The following is a 14,479-nucleotide window of genomic DNA, read 5'->3' as shown; positions in this document are numbered from 1 at the left end:
ATGATTTACAATTCTACAAGTTGATGAATTGGTAGTTTAACTCATCAATTGCCTATACTGTGCTCTAGCTATTATAAAAACAGCGTCCAATTAATACACATTAATGTGTGTTTGGGAGGGGAAAGATTAACATTTTTATGTATGTTTGAGAGGTTCTATCTTAGTTGGAAGTGAGTTTCTTTCTACTAAGGTGTTCCAAGAGAGACTTAGGATTCTTCCATCAGTAGTAGAAGCACAACTTCTATATATATTTATTCATATTGTAACACATATATTACAACTAGCAAGAAAACATAATTGTCAAAATATATTTATAGATTTAATATATAAAATATATACACGTTCCCATAGGCACCACTGTTTCGTGCAACTAAGAGATAAACATAGAGCGTTCGAGTAACAAGTGGAGGTTCATGGCACACTTATCTTCCGTGAAATGAGAGGCATAGGAACAGAAGGAATAGAGAAAAGGAAAAGATGAGAGGCTTATGCATTCTCCATTGTCCCTTGTTAAATTGGAGACAAAAGATGCTCTCATCAATCAATCGGGGCCTATTCATCTTTTCTAGTGGATAAACAGGGCCCTCCACAAATAAATCATACTAGAATTTTAAATTCAGAATCAGGAACCCACACCAAAAAAAGTTTCATGCGAATCACGACCTTGCACCCTCACCAACATCTCTGCATTTTCTTGAAGCCTCATTTTATTTGGATTACTATTGTGGTGTAAAGAAAATGGATAAAGAGGGGGGAGGGGGGAACAAAAAAAACTCTAAAAAGCTAGAAAATAATTTCATTTGTGAGTCTATGGAAAAATATAGATGCTATTTGTTGCCATAAAGCAGTTATATTGATTAGTTTCCTCAAATACTTTACAATAGGCCTAGGAAAAAAGAGAGAAAAAAAAGAAGTAGAAGAAATAGAAAAAAACTGAGGCAGAATCTATCTACTACTTTTCAAAGAAAAACAAATAGGGCAAATTGTTTAGTCTCTTAATTATTTGAGATCTAGTAGTGTCTTATAGTTGCAATAGGACTCCACCTTAAAACAATTCTCATGTCAATCACAACCTCCATCTTCTCACCAACATCACTGCCTTTTCTTGAAGCTTCAATTTTTATTTTTATTTTTATTTCAAATTATGAAATAAAGAGCATAGATGAAGAGGGAAAAACAAAACAAAATTCTAAAAATGCTAGAGATTTAATTCATTTGTGGGTCTACAAAAAATCCAGATGCTATTTGTTTTCATAAAACAGTTATATTATAATGATTAATTTCCTCAAATACTTTACAATAGGTCAAGCGAAAAAAACAGAAAAAGAAAAAATCTATATACTACTTTTCAAAGAAAAACAAATAGGGTAAATTGTTTAATCTCTCAATAATTTGAGAGCTAGAAATGTTCTATAGATGCTATGGTACCCCACCTTAAACCCCACCAAACCTCTTCTATAATTATAAATCATATGGGTTCTTTGTCTTAGTGACATTTGCTGTTTCTTTGTTCTTATTCGATGATTTGCAAGTATCGAATCTGCACGGGTCTGCCTCAATCAGCAGCTGAACTACCTCATTCATAGTTGGGCGATTGCCCGGTGTGCTGTATGTACAGTGGATAGCAATCTTGAGCACTTTAATCATCTCATACTTGAAGCCCCATAATTGGTTGTCTAAAGCCTCCATAGTTCCTTCCTTCGTCTCCACTTTGGTTGAAACCCAATCTATAATATTCTTGCTGTCTCCAAACTCTTCCTCCACTGGCTTCCTTCCCGTTATTAGCTCCATAAGTACCACTCCAAAACTATACACATCGCACTTAGTCGTTGCCTTAGAAGAGTATGCATATTCTGTCAAAGGCATCAATGAAAATTGAATTATATAACATTAATATGAAATGAATAATTATTTGACAGTAATAGAGCTGAAAGTTAAATAGATGAATTGGATTTCAAGGCATTTTATCTACGAGGATGCAATATTTGGTACCATATTGAAAAACCAACATGCTATTTAACAATAGGCTTATGCAGAACTCTTTGGAGCATTATGTGCAATTGCTAAAAGAGAAATTGCTGATAATCAAGTATAGTATATCTATGTTTCTGGTATGAGGAATTTGACCCATGGTACATCACATGCTCTAAAATTTAGTACGATAGGGGTAGAGTTGTATAGATTACACTATTAGAATTTAAGAGACTACTAAATATGATAGCAATTAAATTTGAATTGTTAGACATCCAATAAAATATAGATATCAATGAATCTGGTAAAAGTCCATTTGTTTTACATTTGGTCCTGCAAAAAGTACATTCTTTCTAGATTTTAATTGATTATATTTGATTTTCCCTCCTATAGGAAACTTCTAAGAAGATATATAGGAAGCTTTTTAGGACCGCTTTAGATCCCTAAATTCTCAGTTTAGGAAAGGAAGTGTGGCATGTTTCGGAACATACATTCCAAAATGTAAATCGTTAGGGTATTAGCATTTTCGTGTAACACCGGTGTACATCAATGAACAATTTAAAAACATCACACATGATAAGCATAGGAACAACAACTGGGGAAAAAAAAAAAAAACCAAACAAACAAACTAACTAACTTTCCAGCCAATTAACAAATTTCATTGATCTTTATATATGTCTCTGTAAATACGTAATCGAATTAGAACTGAGTTGGATCCGAAAATTACCTGGAGCCAAGTAGCCATAAGTGCCTGCAATGAGAGTGGTGGTGGAATCTTTCCCTCCTGCTTGCAAAACTTTTGCTATACCAAAGTCTGCTACCTTGGGCTGGTAATTGATATCTAACAGAATGTTGGTCGACTTGATGTCTCTGTGAATGATGGATGGTTTTAGATCATGGTGGAGGTAGGCCAAACCCTGAGCAATCCCCAGTGCAATCTGATGACGGGTTGGCCAATCCAAAATGATTTTTGATTTGTGAAGCGCATCCCAAAGATTTCCATTGGGCATGTACTCGTAAACCAACAAACTAGATTCCAAGCTTGAGAAGTAGCAATACAACTTCACAATGTTCTTGTGCCTTATGCTTCCCAGAGTCTCAACCTCTGTTTTCAACTCTTTTTCCATAACCAATTGATCCTCTGAGGCATAATCTTTAGTTCTGCGACTCCACAGCTTCTTCACAGCGACGATTTCCCCATTGCTCAACTCAATTTTGTAAACTGTCCCGGAACCCCCTTGTCCCACTATGTTCTTAGCAACCATGGCTTCAACAATGTCACGTTGATTGAAGGTTATTCGATGGAAGCTTTTTACATCATATGAGAAAAATGATGATGACAAGGTAGTGTCATCGTGCTCCATCATGGAATGTTCTTTACTAAACCATCGCTTTAGAAACAAAACAATTCCAACAATAACAGTCCCCACTGAAATTGTGATAACCCAGATAGAGTTTATTTTCTTTTGGTTATAGGATTGTGAACAGATGGGGAAATTTGTATCTGATGTATTAAGATAAATTGGAACACAGAGATGTGGATTACCTGAAAAACTTTCTACTAACCCTCCCTTCATGAATGAGATAGGAATTGGACCAAAAAGTAGATTGTTAGAAAAGTTCATTGAGTTCGGTAGCAATTCGGAGAGAGACTGTGGGATACTCCCCGTCAAGTGATTGTTGGAGAGATCAAGAACATTGAGAGATTTTAGTGAAGAAAGTGAATCGGGGATGGAAGAATTGAACTCGTTGCATTGCAACATCAATAAATTGAGCTTTCTTAGGCTGCCGATTTCTGAAGGTATTGGACCAGACAAGAGATTGTTGCTGAGATCAATTTTCACCAGATTGGCAGCCTGAGAGATTTCTGGAGGCAGGACACCTGAAATCCCATTGCTCTGTATGAACAGCTCCGACAAGTTTTTAGCATTTCCAATCGTCTTGGCAATCGATCCATTCAAATGATTGTTAGCCAAATCAATGATTGAAACATGGGGGAGAGCAAGAAGCCCTTTGGGTATTGGACCTTCCAAATTGTTATAACTAACTCGAAACCGCAAAAGCGACTCGCAGCTTGCATAACTTTCTGGCAGTTTCCCAGAAAACATATTTTCTAGGACAAGAAAGTATAGCAATTTACCTTGATTGCACACCTCTGCTGGCAGATCTCCAGATAGTCGATTCTCCGACAACTCCAAAACAATCAAGGGCGATGATCGTCCTAGACCTCGAGGAACTTGTCCTGTCAAGAGATTGTCATAAAGCGATAACATGGTCAAGGTTGTCGAGTTTGCAATCGCACCGGGGATATCTCCAGTGAGTGTGTTGTTGTAAAGCTGCAAGACTTGGAGCTTTGGAAGCCTACAAATAGATTCTGGGATTTTCCCAGATAACTTGTTCACAGACATGTCCAAGTCTCTGAGTTCCATGAGATTTCCAAGCTCCTCTGGTATTTCACCATCAAGTTGATTATAGAAAAGCTCGAGCAGTTGCAAATTCTTTAGCAACCCAAGCTCTGCCGGAATCTGACCCACAAGGAAGTTTCCGCTCAATTCAAGATCAACGAGTGATGTCATGTTTCCTATTGATCTTGGGATAAAACCGCGTATCTTGCACGTTGTCAAGACCATAGAATTGAGCTTTGTCAGCATTGAAATATTCTCCGGAAGTTGCCATAAGTTGAAACCTCTATTTTCATTGAAATTCAGCGTCTCAAGACTGGTGAGATTGGTGATAGAAATTGGGAAATCACCGCTGAAAAGATTGTATGAGAGGTCAAGAAACCGGAGAGACATCATTGGAGAAAAATCCGGGAGTGTTCCTGTAAGGTAAGCAGAGCTCAAGTTGAGTTCTTCCAAGAGAGAACAGCTGGTAAGACCATCAGGAAAATCGCCATGGAGGTTGTTGTGGCCAAGACGAAGAACACGGAGCTCAGGGAGGTACGAGCACACGTTTTGAGGGAATCGGCCAGAGAGTGCATACCCGGAAAAATCAATCTTCACAACATACCCTTTTTCGTTGCAGCCAATTCCGGTGAAGTTGCAAAAAGGTTTTGCTCCGGCGAGGTCCCAATATGACAAAGGCCTTCCTTTGAGAGAGTTCTTCATGAGAGTGAAGAACTGCGACTGGTTATTAATAGATATTGTGGATTGAGAAGAGTTGAGTTGAGAAAGTAAGAAAAAAACAAGAAAGAAACTATAATGAAAAAAGGCCATTGGAGACAAAGAGATATGTATATTTTAGAGAGAAAGGTAGTTGTGTTGGTTGTTGTTGCAGAGGAGGAGTGGGAGGGGAAGAAGTTTATAAATGGCATGATTGAGGCGATCATTGGGTGCAGTAATAATATAAGCCATGATGGTGATGAAAAAGGAGGTTCGTGCAGCATTGTACTGATAGAGAATAAGGTCAGGAATTCCAGTGTGACCGTGTGCATGTCTGATAACACGTGGTCATGTCATTATTTTTTTCTTATTTTTCTTAAAAATCGTCACATGCCCCTTATTTTTGGGGTTAAGCTCGAGCGTCGGTTTATGAGTAAATTAATGATCAAAGTACTTGAGTGTTTATGATAAGTAACAAATTATATATGTGTGTATATATCTGTAGTCTAGTTCGGCTCCAAATCGAAATGGTAAATATAACCCTGGACCAAATCATGAAGTACGTTTCACCAATTTTAAGATTAAAGGTTGAATTGTACATTGAGAAATTCAAACCAAATCATATAGTTTGGTCTAGATGAGACGGATTTAAGATTTTTTCAGTTTTTTTGTCAGACTTAATAGGGACATATGGTCACGTGATATTTTCTAAATATCAAATAACATATATATGTATATATATATATATATATATTGAGAGAGAGAGAGAGAGAGAGAGAGAGAGAGAGAGAGAGAGAGAGAGAATTTCTTTTGCATAAAGAGGCTTTATGTTGATACCCCACCCCATCAACCTTAGTAGGGAGAAATAACATAACTAAATCAGTATTTTTTGGGGGAGTCCTCTTTAAATGGATAGGATGTCTTGTAGGGAGAAATATTATAACTAAATCAGTATTTTTTGGGGAGTCCTCTTTATATGGATAGGATGTCTGAATAAAATGCATCCCATCCTAATAGCTGCATTTTTCTCATCCATCAGGACCCTCCTTTTGGAGGAAAATTATAGGTAGCATTTGATTTATTTTTCAAACCATAATTTTATTTTATTTTAAAATTATGATTTGAATGAAACATATTAATCAAACATATTTTTAAAATACAACTTCTCTCTTTTATCATTATTATTATTATTAATCAATCAAACTTTCACTTTTTTCTCTCATCTCTCCTCCCACCTATCTCCCTTTCTCATCAATCACAATACAATAAAATACTATGGAGTACTACATGTTCATACTTCGAGACTACTAAATAATCATCATTTTTTTTTTTCATTTTAAAATTTTTTATTTTCCCTTTTTTCCTTAGACTGCTGTAACAGCCCAGAATTGTACCCCTTTTTGGGTGCATTCATTGGACTGGACATCATGCATATGATCATTGGACATGGCCATCATCAACCACCATGATGCACATAATCTGTGTGAATAGAGAGAGGATATTATGAGCACTCATTAATAGACATTGTATATTTAATAAACATGCTTGGATATGATTTAAATGCATACATATAAATATGCTCAATGAATCTAGATGAGTGACAATCACTTAGTGATAATAATAAATAAAATAAATAAAAGAATATGGAGTGGTATAAAAAATTTTATTTATATTCGTCCACTCATCATCAAATAGCATATAGAGAGCTTCTTGTTGGAACCAATTTGGGATGCTGACGTCCTCAACCCCCCCCCCCCCACCTCTCTCTCTCTCTCTCTCTACAAATCTTTATATATATATATATATATCAGCCGTGCTACCGACACCCAGCTGGGGCACCCCAGTGACCCCCCAGTGGCAGGTGGCACACTGCCAGTGGCTGGAATCCAAGAAAAAAAAAAAAAAAAAAAACTGTTTTTTGACCAATCACCAATGACTCCCAGCACCCCCACTTGGGGGTCTAAGTCATTTTTCATATACATATATGCATACAACACAACCTGTACGGAACTATTTTTGCTGTTTATCTGTTTCCTGTAATTGGCAGCTACTAGCGTTGCACACATATTGCGTTCGAATATTAAATTTGGGGATGGAAAAGAACAGAAAACAAAAACAAAAACAAAACAAACAAAAAAAAAAGAAAGAAGAGAGAAGATAGGGGCCAAAAATAAAGGGAAAGAAGCTTCCATTTTTATATATTTTTTGGTTTAGCTAGGAAAAATAGAAGAAATTGAATTGATATTAGACAATTTTTTTTTTTTTTTGATTTGTTTAATGATTACCCATCAAATATCTATATTATCTATTCTATCTAATCTATAGTCTCAAGCATACAACACAGTAGATGAAGCCTGGTCAAGTTGGTTATGTCTCCCACCTTGGAGTAGTTTCTTGGCCTGTCTTATTATTTAACTGTTGATATAATTGTTTCACATATGTAAGTGTGTGCCAACACTTCAAGTATGATATAAAACGCAACTTTTTAAAGTTTTGTCACGGTTTTTTGTATATCTAAAATGCTCCTGTTCAAACAACTATTTCGTTTTATTTCTTTTACACTGCTGTAAGTGGGATAGGGAAATAAACAATAGAAGTATAAATAATTTTTCGGTTCGTAAGTGTTCCAAACTTAAGTAACTGTAATTCGCACGCTTGTAGTGTATGTCCGCACTGTGAGACTTAAAATAATTTAATAAAAAAGAGGAATATCTCCTGCTATGTTGTTCAAACCTTTGAATTGTGTTCTTGTTTGATCAATTCTTGAATGTATAAACAAAACTACTCACAAATTTATAAACACCCTAAATGCACTCTCACATAACTATATGGAGAAGTGGAAGGAATATAATTTTACGCCTATTCTATTCACAAAACGTCTATGTTTTGATGGCTATCACATACATATATAGATAGGTTTGGACCCATAATCCAAGTGTAACTCCTCATTGTAATGTCTCAAAATGCATATAATAACTCATCCACAATATTAATTAAAAGACGACATATGATGAAATAATAAACTTCCATTAATTCCAATTTCTTATACAAAAGAGCAACATATGCAGGTATACATTCATAAGTTTAACCCTGAATTTATAGCATGTGTTACATGGTAAGGAATTAAAATGAATGATAAACAATTAAGAGAATGCCCTAAATGCTCACAACTTTCCAAGTAGACAGTGCTTAGTTACAACAAAATGGATGGAAAATCCAATACAATTAAAGCCCTAGGCTTATACAAACAAATACAACAAAATACACAAAATGGAGCTCTAGCTTGCAAGTCCTCCCAAGTTATTGCCTTGGCGAAGGCATATCATCAACACCTGAAAATGATTTTCCTACATAGGGTGAGTCAAAACCTAGTAAAAATAATCCAACATAGTAAATGAATCTTAACCAAGATATAATGGTGAAATGCATATGTGATGTTAGTGGCAAATACATTTTTATATTTCTTTCAAAACATACAACGCCAGCATTTCCCTTTTTGATAGAAAACCGAACTGTAAATACAATTCTATGAATCTCTAGGTACGTGTCTGCAAGTAGACTATACAAGTATTACCAATTTGTCATTTTTACTGTATTGACCGAAAGGCTTGACACCTATCCGAGCGGGTTTCTAGTCTTTCACCAAGGACACACATGTCAACTTATCATAGTAACTACACCTCTACTCAGATTCACCAAGTATTCATCATTTTTCTCAAAACAATATACATTTTAAATATGACAATATGCAACGATGCCCAATGAAAAATGGATGAAAAAATAGTTCCAATTTACTTAGTTCTCATGCAATTTCTACAACAATCATAGTTATCCTCCATCGATAACCTAAAACAGATTTCTCTAAACAGGTAAAATAATTTCCATAAAGACAAACTTTCTAAATTCCAAGATGTGAGTAGTAATACATACTCAACTCCACCATCTTCATCAATAACCATCAAATTCCATGTTTCTAACATCAATACCATTATTTATACAAAATCAACATTTAGGGAAAAATCTCATTTTCTTTCAAAATCAATTCCAAATATCAAAACTAACCATTTTGTTACCTCTACACCTCATTTCCAATCCCACCACCATTCCCAAGGAACCATGTGAAAATCCCTCCTTTTGATTTCTAACCAAAGACTAAGATTGTTCAAAAATCCATTTATTTCACAAGGTGGTTTTATAAAAACAAATAATTAAGTTAAAAATTATAAAGAGGTGCGAAGAATCCCTACCTCAAGCTTAGAAGGTGGAAGAGAAGAATTCAGAAAAATCCAATGTCAACAAAACCACGAGCCACATAGATCAAAAGAAAGCCCTTGAGGCAATTTACAATGTATCTCAAAGGACCAAGATGAGAAGGTACCTCTAAGTGAGTAGATCTAAAGATTTAAGTGAGAAAAAGCGAGTTTTGTGAGAAAGAGAGAGAGTTACGGGTGAGAGAGGAAAAAGGGAAGCAACTAATGAGAGAGAAGTGTCTTTGGGTCTATTTATAGTGACTAGGTATTAATAGAATAATAGCTCCAAAGTCAAATGAAAAGAACAAGTCAAAAATCCCCAAAAAGCAATGCCCACGTCGAACAAAATCTGGAAAAAGAGTCATACGGGTCGACCCTCAAGAAGAAATGGTAGAACTGCCAACGCTAACAGCAGATGAGGTGTCGACCCTTAGACTGGAGGTGTCGACACTAAATTTCAGTAGCCAAATCCAGTTTCAACAGCAGATAAGAGTCGACACCTCCCAGACTGGTGTCGACCTCAGAGGCCAATAATAAAAGGAAAGTGTCGACACCACCAAAGGTTGGTGTCGATCCTAAATTTCAATAGCTAACCAGGAACACAGCAGCAAGATGGTGTCGACCCTTGGAGCATGAACAAGACCAAGAAAAAGAGGCAGTGTCGACACCAACAAAGGTGGTGTCAACCCTTGAAGCCAAAACCAAATATGAAGAGAAAAGAACAACCGTCACGGATATGGTTTCCCGGATTCAAAAGCAATAAACGGGTCGAGTCTAAATTAGGATCGCTATACTCATAACTTCCCACCATTAGGGAAGTTGTAACTTTCATTAAACCACTTTATTGGATAGTGGACATGTTTCGCGTTAGTTATCCAATTTATTTATTGATTAAAATATATAATTATATAATAATATAAATAAAAAACTATATGGCATGTGAGCCACTTTATAGAAATATGCTTACATTCTCCTACTTGGCATATATGACACATTTTGCTGACTTTCGGGTATAAACTCATTATGGCCATTAAATGAAAATATCCAAACTTTATAAAGAGACACAATACTCGAATCATGGCGGTTGTACTCTGTCAGATGAGTATTTCCTTTCATGTATCACATTGTATGATTCTCTTAACTTTATGCGGTGTCATTCTTTACGAATAACTTTTAATAAATTATTCTAGATCCAATGATCCCTATGGATCAATAGTCCCAATGGACTATGTAGCATCACAAATATTTTAAGTGCACAAAATGATATTTTTCATTAATAATAATCAAAATGTCATGACAAAACAAAACGACTACAAAAATTATCGAGCTAACCAATCAATCACATGCCCTTTACGTGTTTTGAAAACACCTCTATAGAAAGATCCTTAGTCATGGGATCTGCAACCATCATATCGATACTAATATTCTCAATGCTGACTTCTTACTTCTTAACACAGTCTCAAACAATAAGATGCTTTATGTCAATCTGCTTGCTTCGGCTGCCATTTTTGTTGTTGTTAGAAGAGGACACTGTAGCCGAATTATCACAATAAACTCTCAATGGCCTAGAAATTGAATCCACTGTATGAAACCCTGTGATAAAATTCTTTAACCAAATAACTTGTGATGTTGCTTTAAAACATGCTACAAACTCTGCTTCCATTGTTGACGATGCAATTATTGTCTCTTTAGCGCTCTTCCATGAAACAGTACCTCCTACTAGCAGAAAGACATATCCTAAAGTGGATTTTCTAGAGTCTTAACAACCCGCAAAATCCGAATCTGAATATCCAACTACTTCAAGACAGTCAACATGCATTTAAGTAGTCCTTGGTTCCCTTCAAGTATCTCATGACTTTCTTTGCAGCCTTCCAATATTCCATTCCTAGATTGCTTTGGTATCTGCCAACCATCCTAAATGCAAATACAATGTCAAGTCGTGTACAAATCAGAGCATGCATTAAACTGCCTATAGCAGACGCATAGGGAATGCTAACCATTTGTTCATTTTCCGAATCATTCTTCGGACATCGACTTAAATTGAATTTGTCACCCTCTAAAATGGGTGTTACATTAGGAGTGCAATCACTCATCCTGAATTTCTCCAAAACTCTTTCAATGTAGGCTTTATGAGACAATCCTAATATCTTTTTGGACTTTTCTCTGTGAATTTTTATGCCAATGACATAAAAAGCTTCACCCATATCTTTCATTTCAAAGTTTTGGGAAAGAAATTGTTTAGTGTCATGCAACAAACCCAAATCATTAGATGCAAGTAAAATGTCATCCACATATAGAACTAGGAAAATGCACTTGTTCCCACTAACCTTAAGATATATACAGTTGTCCACAACGTTCTCCATGAAACCATATGAAGTAATAGCATTGTGAAACTTTAAATACCATTGTTCGGAGGCTTGTTTTAGTTCATATACAGATTTGATAAGCTTGCAAACTAAGTGATTATCTTTATCAAAAGGAAAGCCTTAAGGTTGTGTCATGTATACTTCTTCCTCAAGATCCCCATTTAAAAATGTCATTTTCATATCCATTTGATGTAGCTCTAAATCAAAATGAGCTACTAATGCCATGATAATTCTAAATGAATCTTTCTTAGAAATGAAAGAGAAAGTATTATGATAATCGATATCTTCTCTTTGAGTAAAACCTTTAGTTACAAGTCTGGCCTTATATTGTTCAACGTTGGTCTTATATAACCATTTACAGCCAACAAACTTTAACTTCCTTAGGCAACTTGACAAATTCCTAAACTTGATTCTTAGCCATAGATGCGAACTCTTCCTTCATGGCATCATACCATAATTTATAATCATCCATATTCATAGCATTGTGAAACAAAATAGGATCATCTTTAGGTCTAATGTCAAAATCAGACTTCATTAAGTATACAAAATAATCATCAGAAATTGTTGATTTTCTAGCTCATGAGAATCTCTTTAATTCTGTAGTCTCAATTGGGACTTGAGCTACAAGCTCTATGTTGACTTGTTCCTCTTGTGGTGGAAGTTCTTGATTTGGTTGATCTTCAAGGATATTGAGTTGATTATCCTGAAAGACAACTAATTCACCTCTATTCACGGGTGTTGCATTTGGATCCCGTGGTTCCTCCCACTCTATCTTTCGAGAGTAACTTTCACTAGGGTCAACTTCCTCAATAAACTTAGCATTTCTAGCTTCAACAATTCTAAGTGAATTTGAAGGACAACAAAATTTGTGGCCCTGCATAGCCTATGAAAAAACCACAAACTATTCTAGGGTCTAATTTCTTTGAATATGGGTTACACACCCTCACTTCAATTGGACAACCCCAAACTTGTAAGTGTCTTAAACTTGGCTTCTATCCTTTTCATAACTCAAATGGTGTTTTGGGAACACCCTTGGATGGAACCATATTTAAGATATATACAGCGGTTTTCAAACCTTCACTCCACAAACTTGTAAGCACATTAGAATAACTAAGCATGCTCCTTACCATGTCCATAAGTGTTTGGTTCCTTCTTTCAATAGCACCATTTTTTTGTGGTGTGCCAGGCATTGAATATTGTGCAACAATGCCTTCTTAAGGAACTTAGCAAATGGACCTGGTAATTGTCCCAATTCTATGTACCTCCTATAATATCTATAATATTCTCCACTCCTGTCTGACTTAACAATTTTAATTTTCTTTTCTGTTTGTTTCTCTACCTTTGATTTATAAACTTTAAAGGTATCAAGTGCCTCGAACTTATCAAACAAGAGGTAAAGATACATGTATTCTGTATAGTCATCAATAAATGAAATAAAATATATCTGACCATTCAGACAAGGTGGTGTAAATGGTCCACAAATATCAGCGTGTATGATTCTAAGAATTTCCTTACTCCTTTTGGCACATTTACTGGTCTTGTTAGTCTGCTCCCTCTTTATGCAGTCCACACAAAAACCAAAGTTGGTAAAATCAAGGGTCGGAAGGACTTCATTATTAATCAACTTATTTATTCTCTCAATGGAGATATGTCCCAATCTCTTATGCCAAAGAATAGAGGAGGACTCATCAATAAGATTATGCTTAATGCCAATATCACCGTGCAAGGTTAAAAGATTTTGTTCAAAAAAGGATCCAAATTTAATTTGTACAAACCATTAATTAAATTACCAAATCCTATAGAAATAAAGTCTTTAAACAAACTAAAAATTTGAACCAACAAACTAAAATTCAAATCCAAACGATACTACTCTAGAAACAGAAATTAATTTTTTAGAAAACGATGGAATATAAAAAATGTTTTCAAGATCTAGAACAAAAACATTCTTTAAAACATGTCTGAAAGTTTCCACAGTTTCGACGTGCGAACGCATCCCTTTGCCTGAATAGATGCCTTGTTCACTTCCCGTCGGTTTCCTCTGGTTGAGGAAGCCCTACATGGTATTAGCAATGTAAATTGTATAACCCAAATCAATCCACCAATCATATTGATAAGTATTAACAAAATTAGATTCATAACACACAAGAGATATGAGATTATTTTTCTTCTCAAGCTATTTCGTCTACTCGGGGCAATCTTTCTTGATGTGACCCTTTTTTTTTGTTTTTTTTTCAATGAAGAAGCATGCATCCTTATTGCCATGATCTTGAATGGCACTTTACCAGGCTTCTTCCATTTTTGATCACCTTTACCCTTTTTTCTATTGCCCTCTTTTATGTGTTGCTAGATAACCACTTTTCACTTTTCTATGCTTCAATCTCTCTTCCTCTTGAACACACAGTCAAAAGTTCATTGATAGACCATTTTTCCTTGTGTATATTGTAAGAAATTTGGAATGCTCCATATTCCACAAGAAGAGAATTGAGTATAAAATTGACAAGGAATGACTCAGAAATTTCAATCTCTAAGGATTTAAGACGAGCTGTAATATCCCTCATTTCCATTTTGTGCTCCCGCACACTCCTAGAATTTTGCCTGATAGTTTGTTCATTAGGGTGTTAGCCAATGCCTTGTCAGAACTAATAAATTGCTCTTTAATAGCCTCATGTAGTTATTAACCTTATTAGATGGTAGGATTGAAACCCTAATGCTCTAGCTGATATGTGACTTTATGAGCATTAGGCTTAAGCGATTAATTAGATCGCTCCCACTTGTCATAAGCATTCTTTTC

The 14,479-nt window shown here is 35.5% G+C and overlaps 1 protein-coding gene across 1 annotated transcript; it reads right to left on the bottom strand.

The window, feature by feature from the left end:
• Window positions 1-1,244: 1,244 nt before the first annotated feature.
• LOC114257194 (receptor protein-tyrosine kinase CEPR1) lies at window positions 1,245-5,357 on the bottom strand. The gene is made up of 2 exons (XM_028196967.2): window positions 2,699-5,357; window positions 1,245-1,853 (listed from the first exon to the last, which is right to left on the bottom strand). The coding sequence occupies exons 1-2, from the start codon at window positions 5,184-5,186 to the stop codon at window positions 1,462-1,464; spliced, it is 2,880 nt and encodes a 959-aa protein (XP_028052768.2). The 5' UTR covers window positions 5,187-5,357; the 3' UTR covers window positions 1,245-1,461.
• Window positions 5,358-14,479: the final 9,122 nt, after the last annotated feature.

The sequence above is a fragment of the Camellia sinensis genome, unplaced genomic scaffold (assembly GCF_055761805.1).
Source record: "Camellia sinensis isolate YWXY unplaced genomic scaffold, ASM5576180v1 Unanchor3, whole genome shotgun sequence".
Lineage (NCBI taxonomy): Eukaryota > Viridiplantae > Streptophyta > Magnoliopsida > Ericales > Theaceae > Camellia > Camellia sinensis.
Note: the sequence above shows the minus strand (reverse complement) of the source record. Positions and strands in the feature narration are given on the sequence as shown.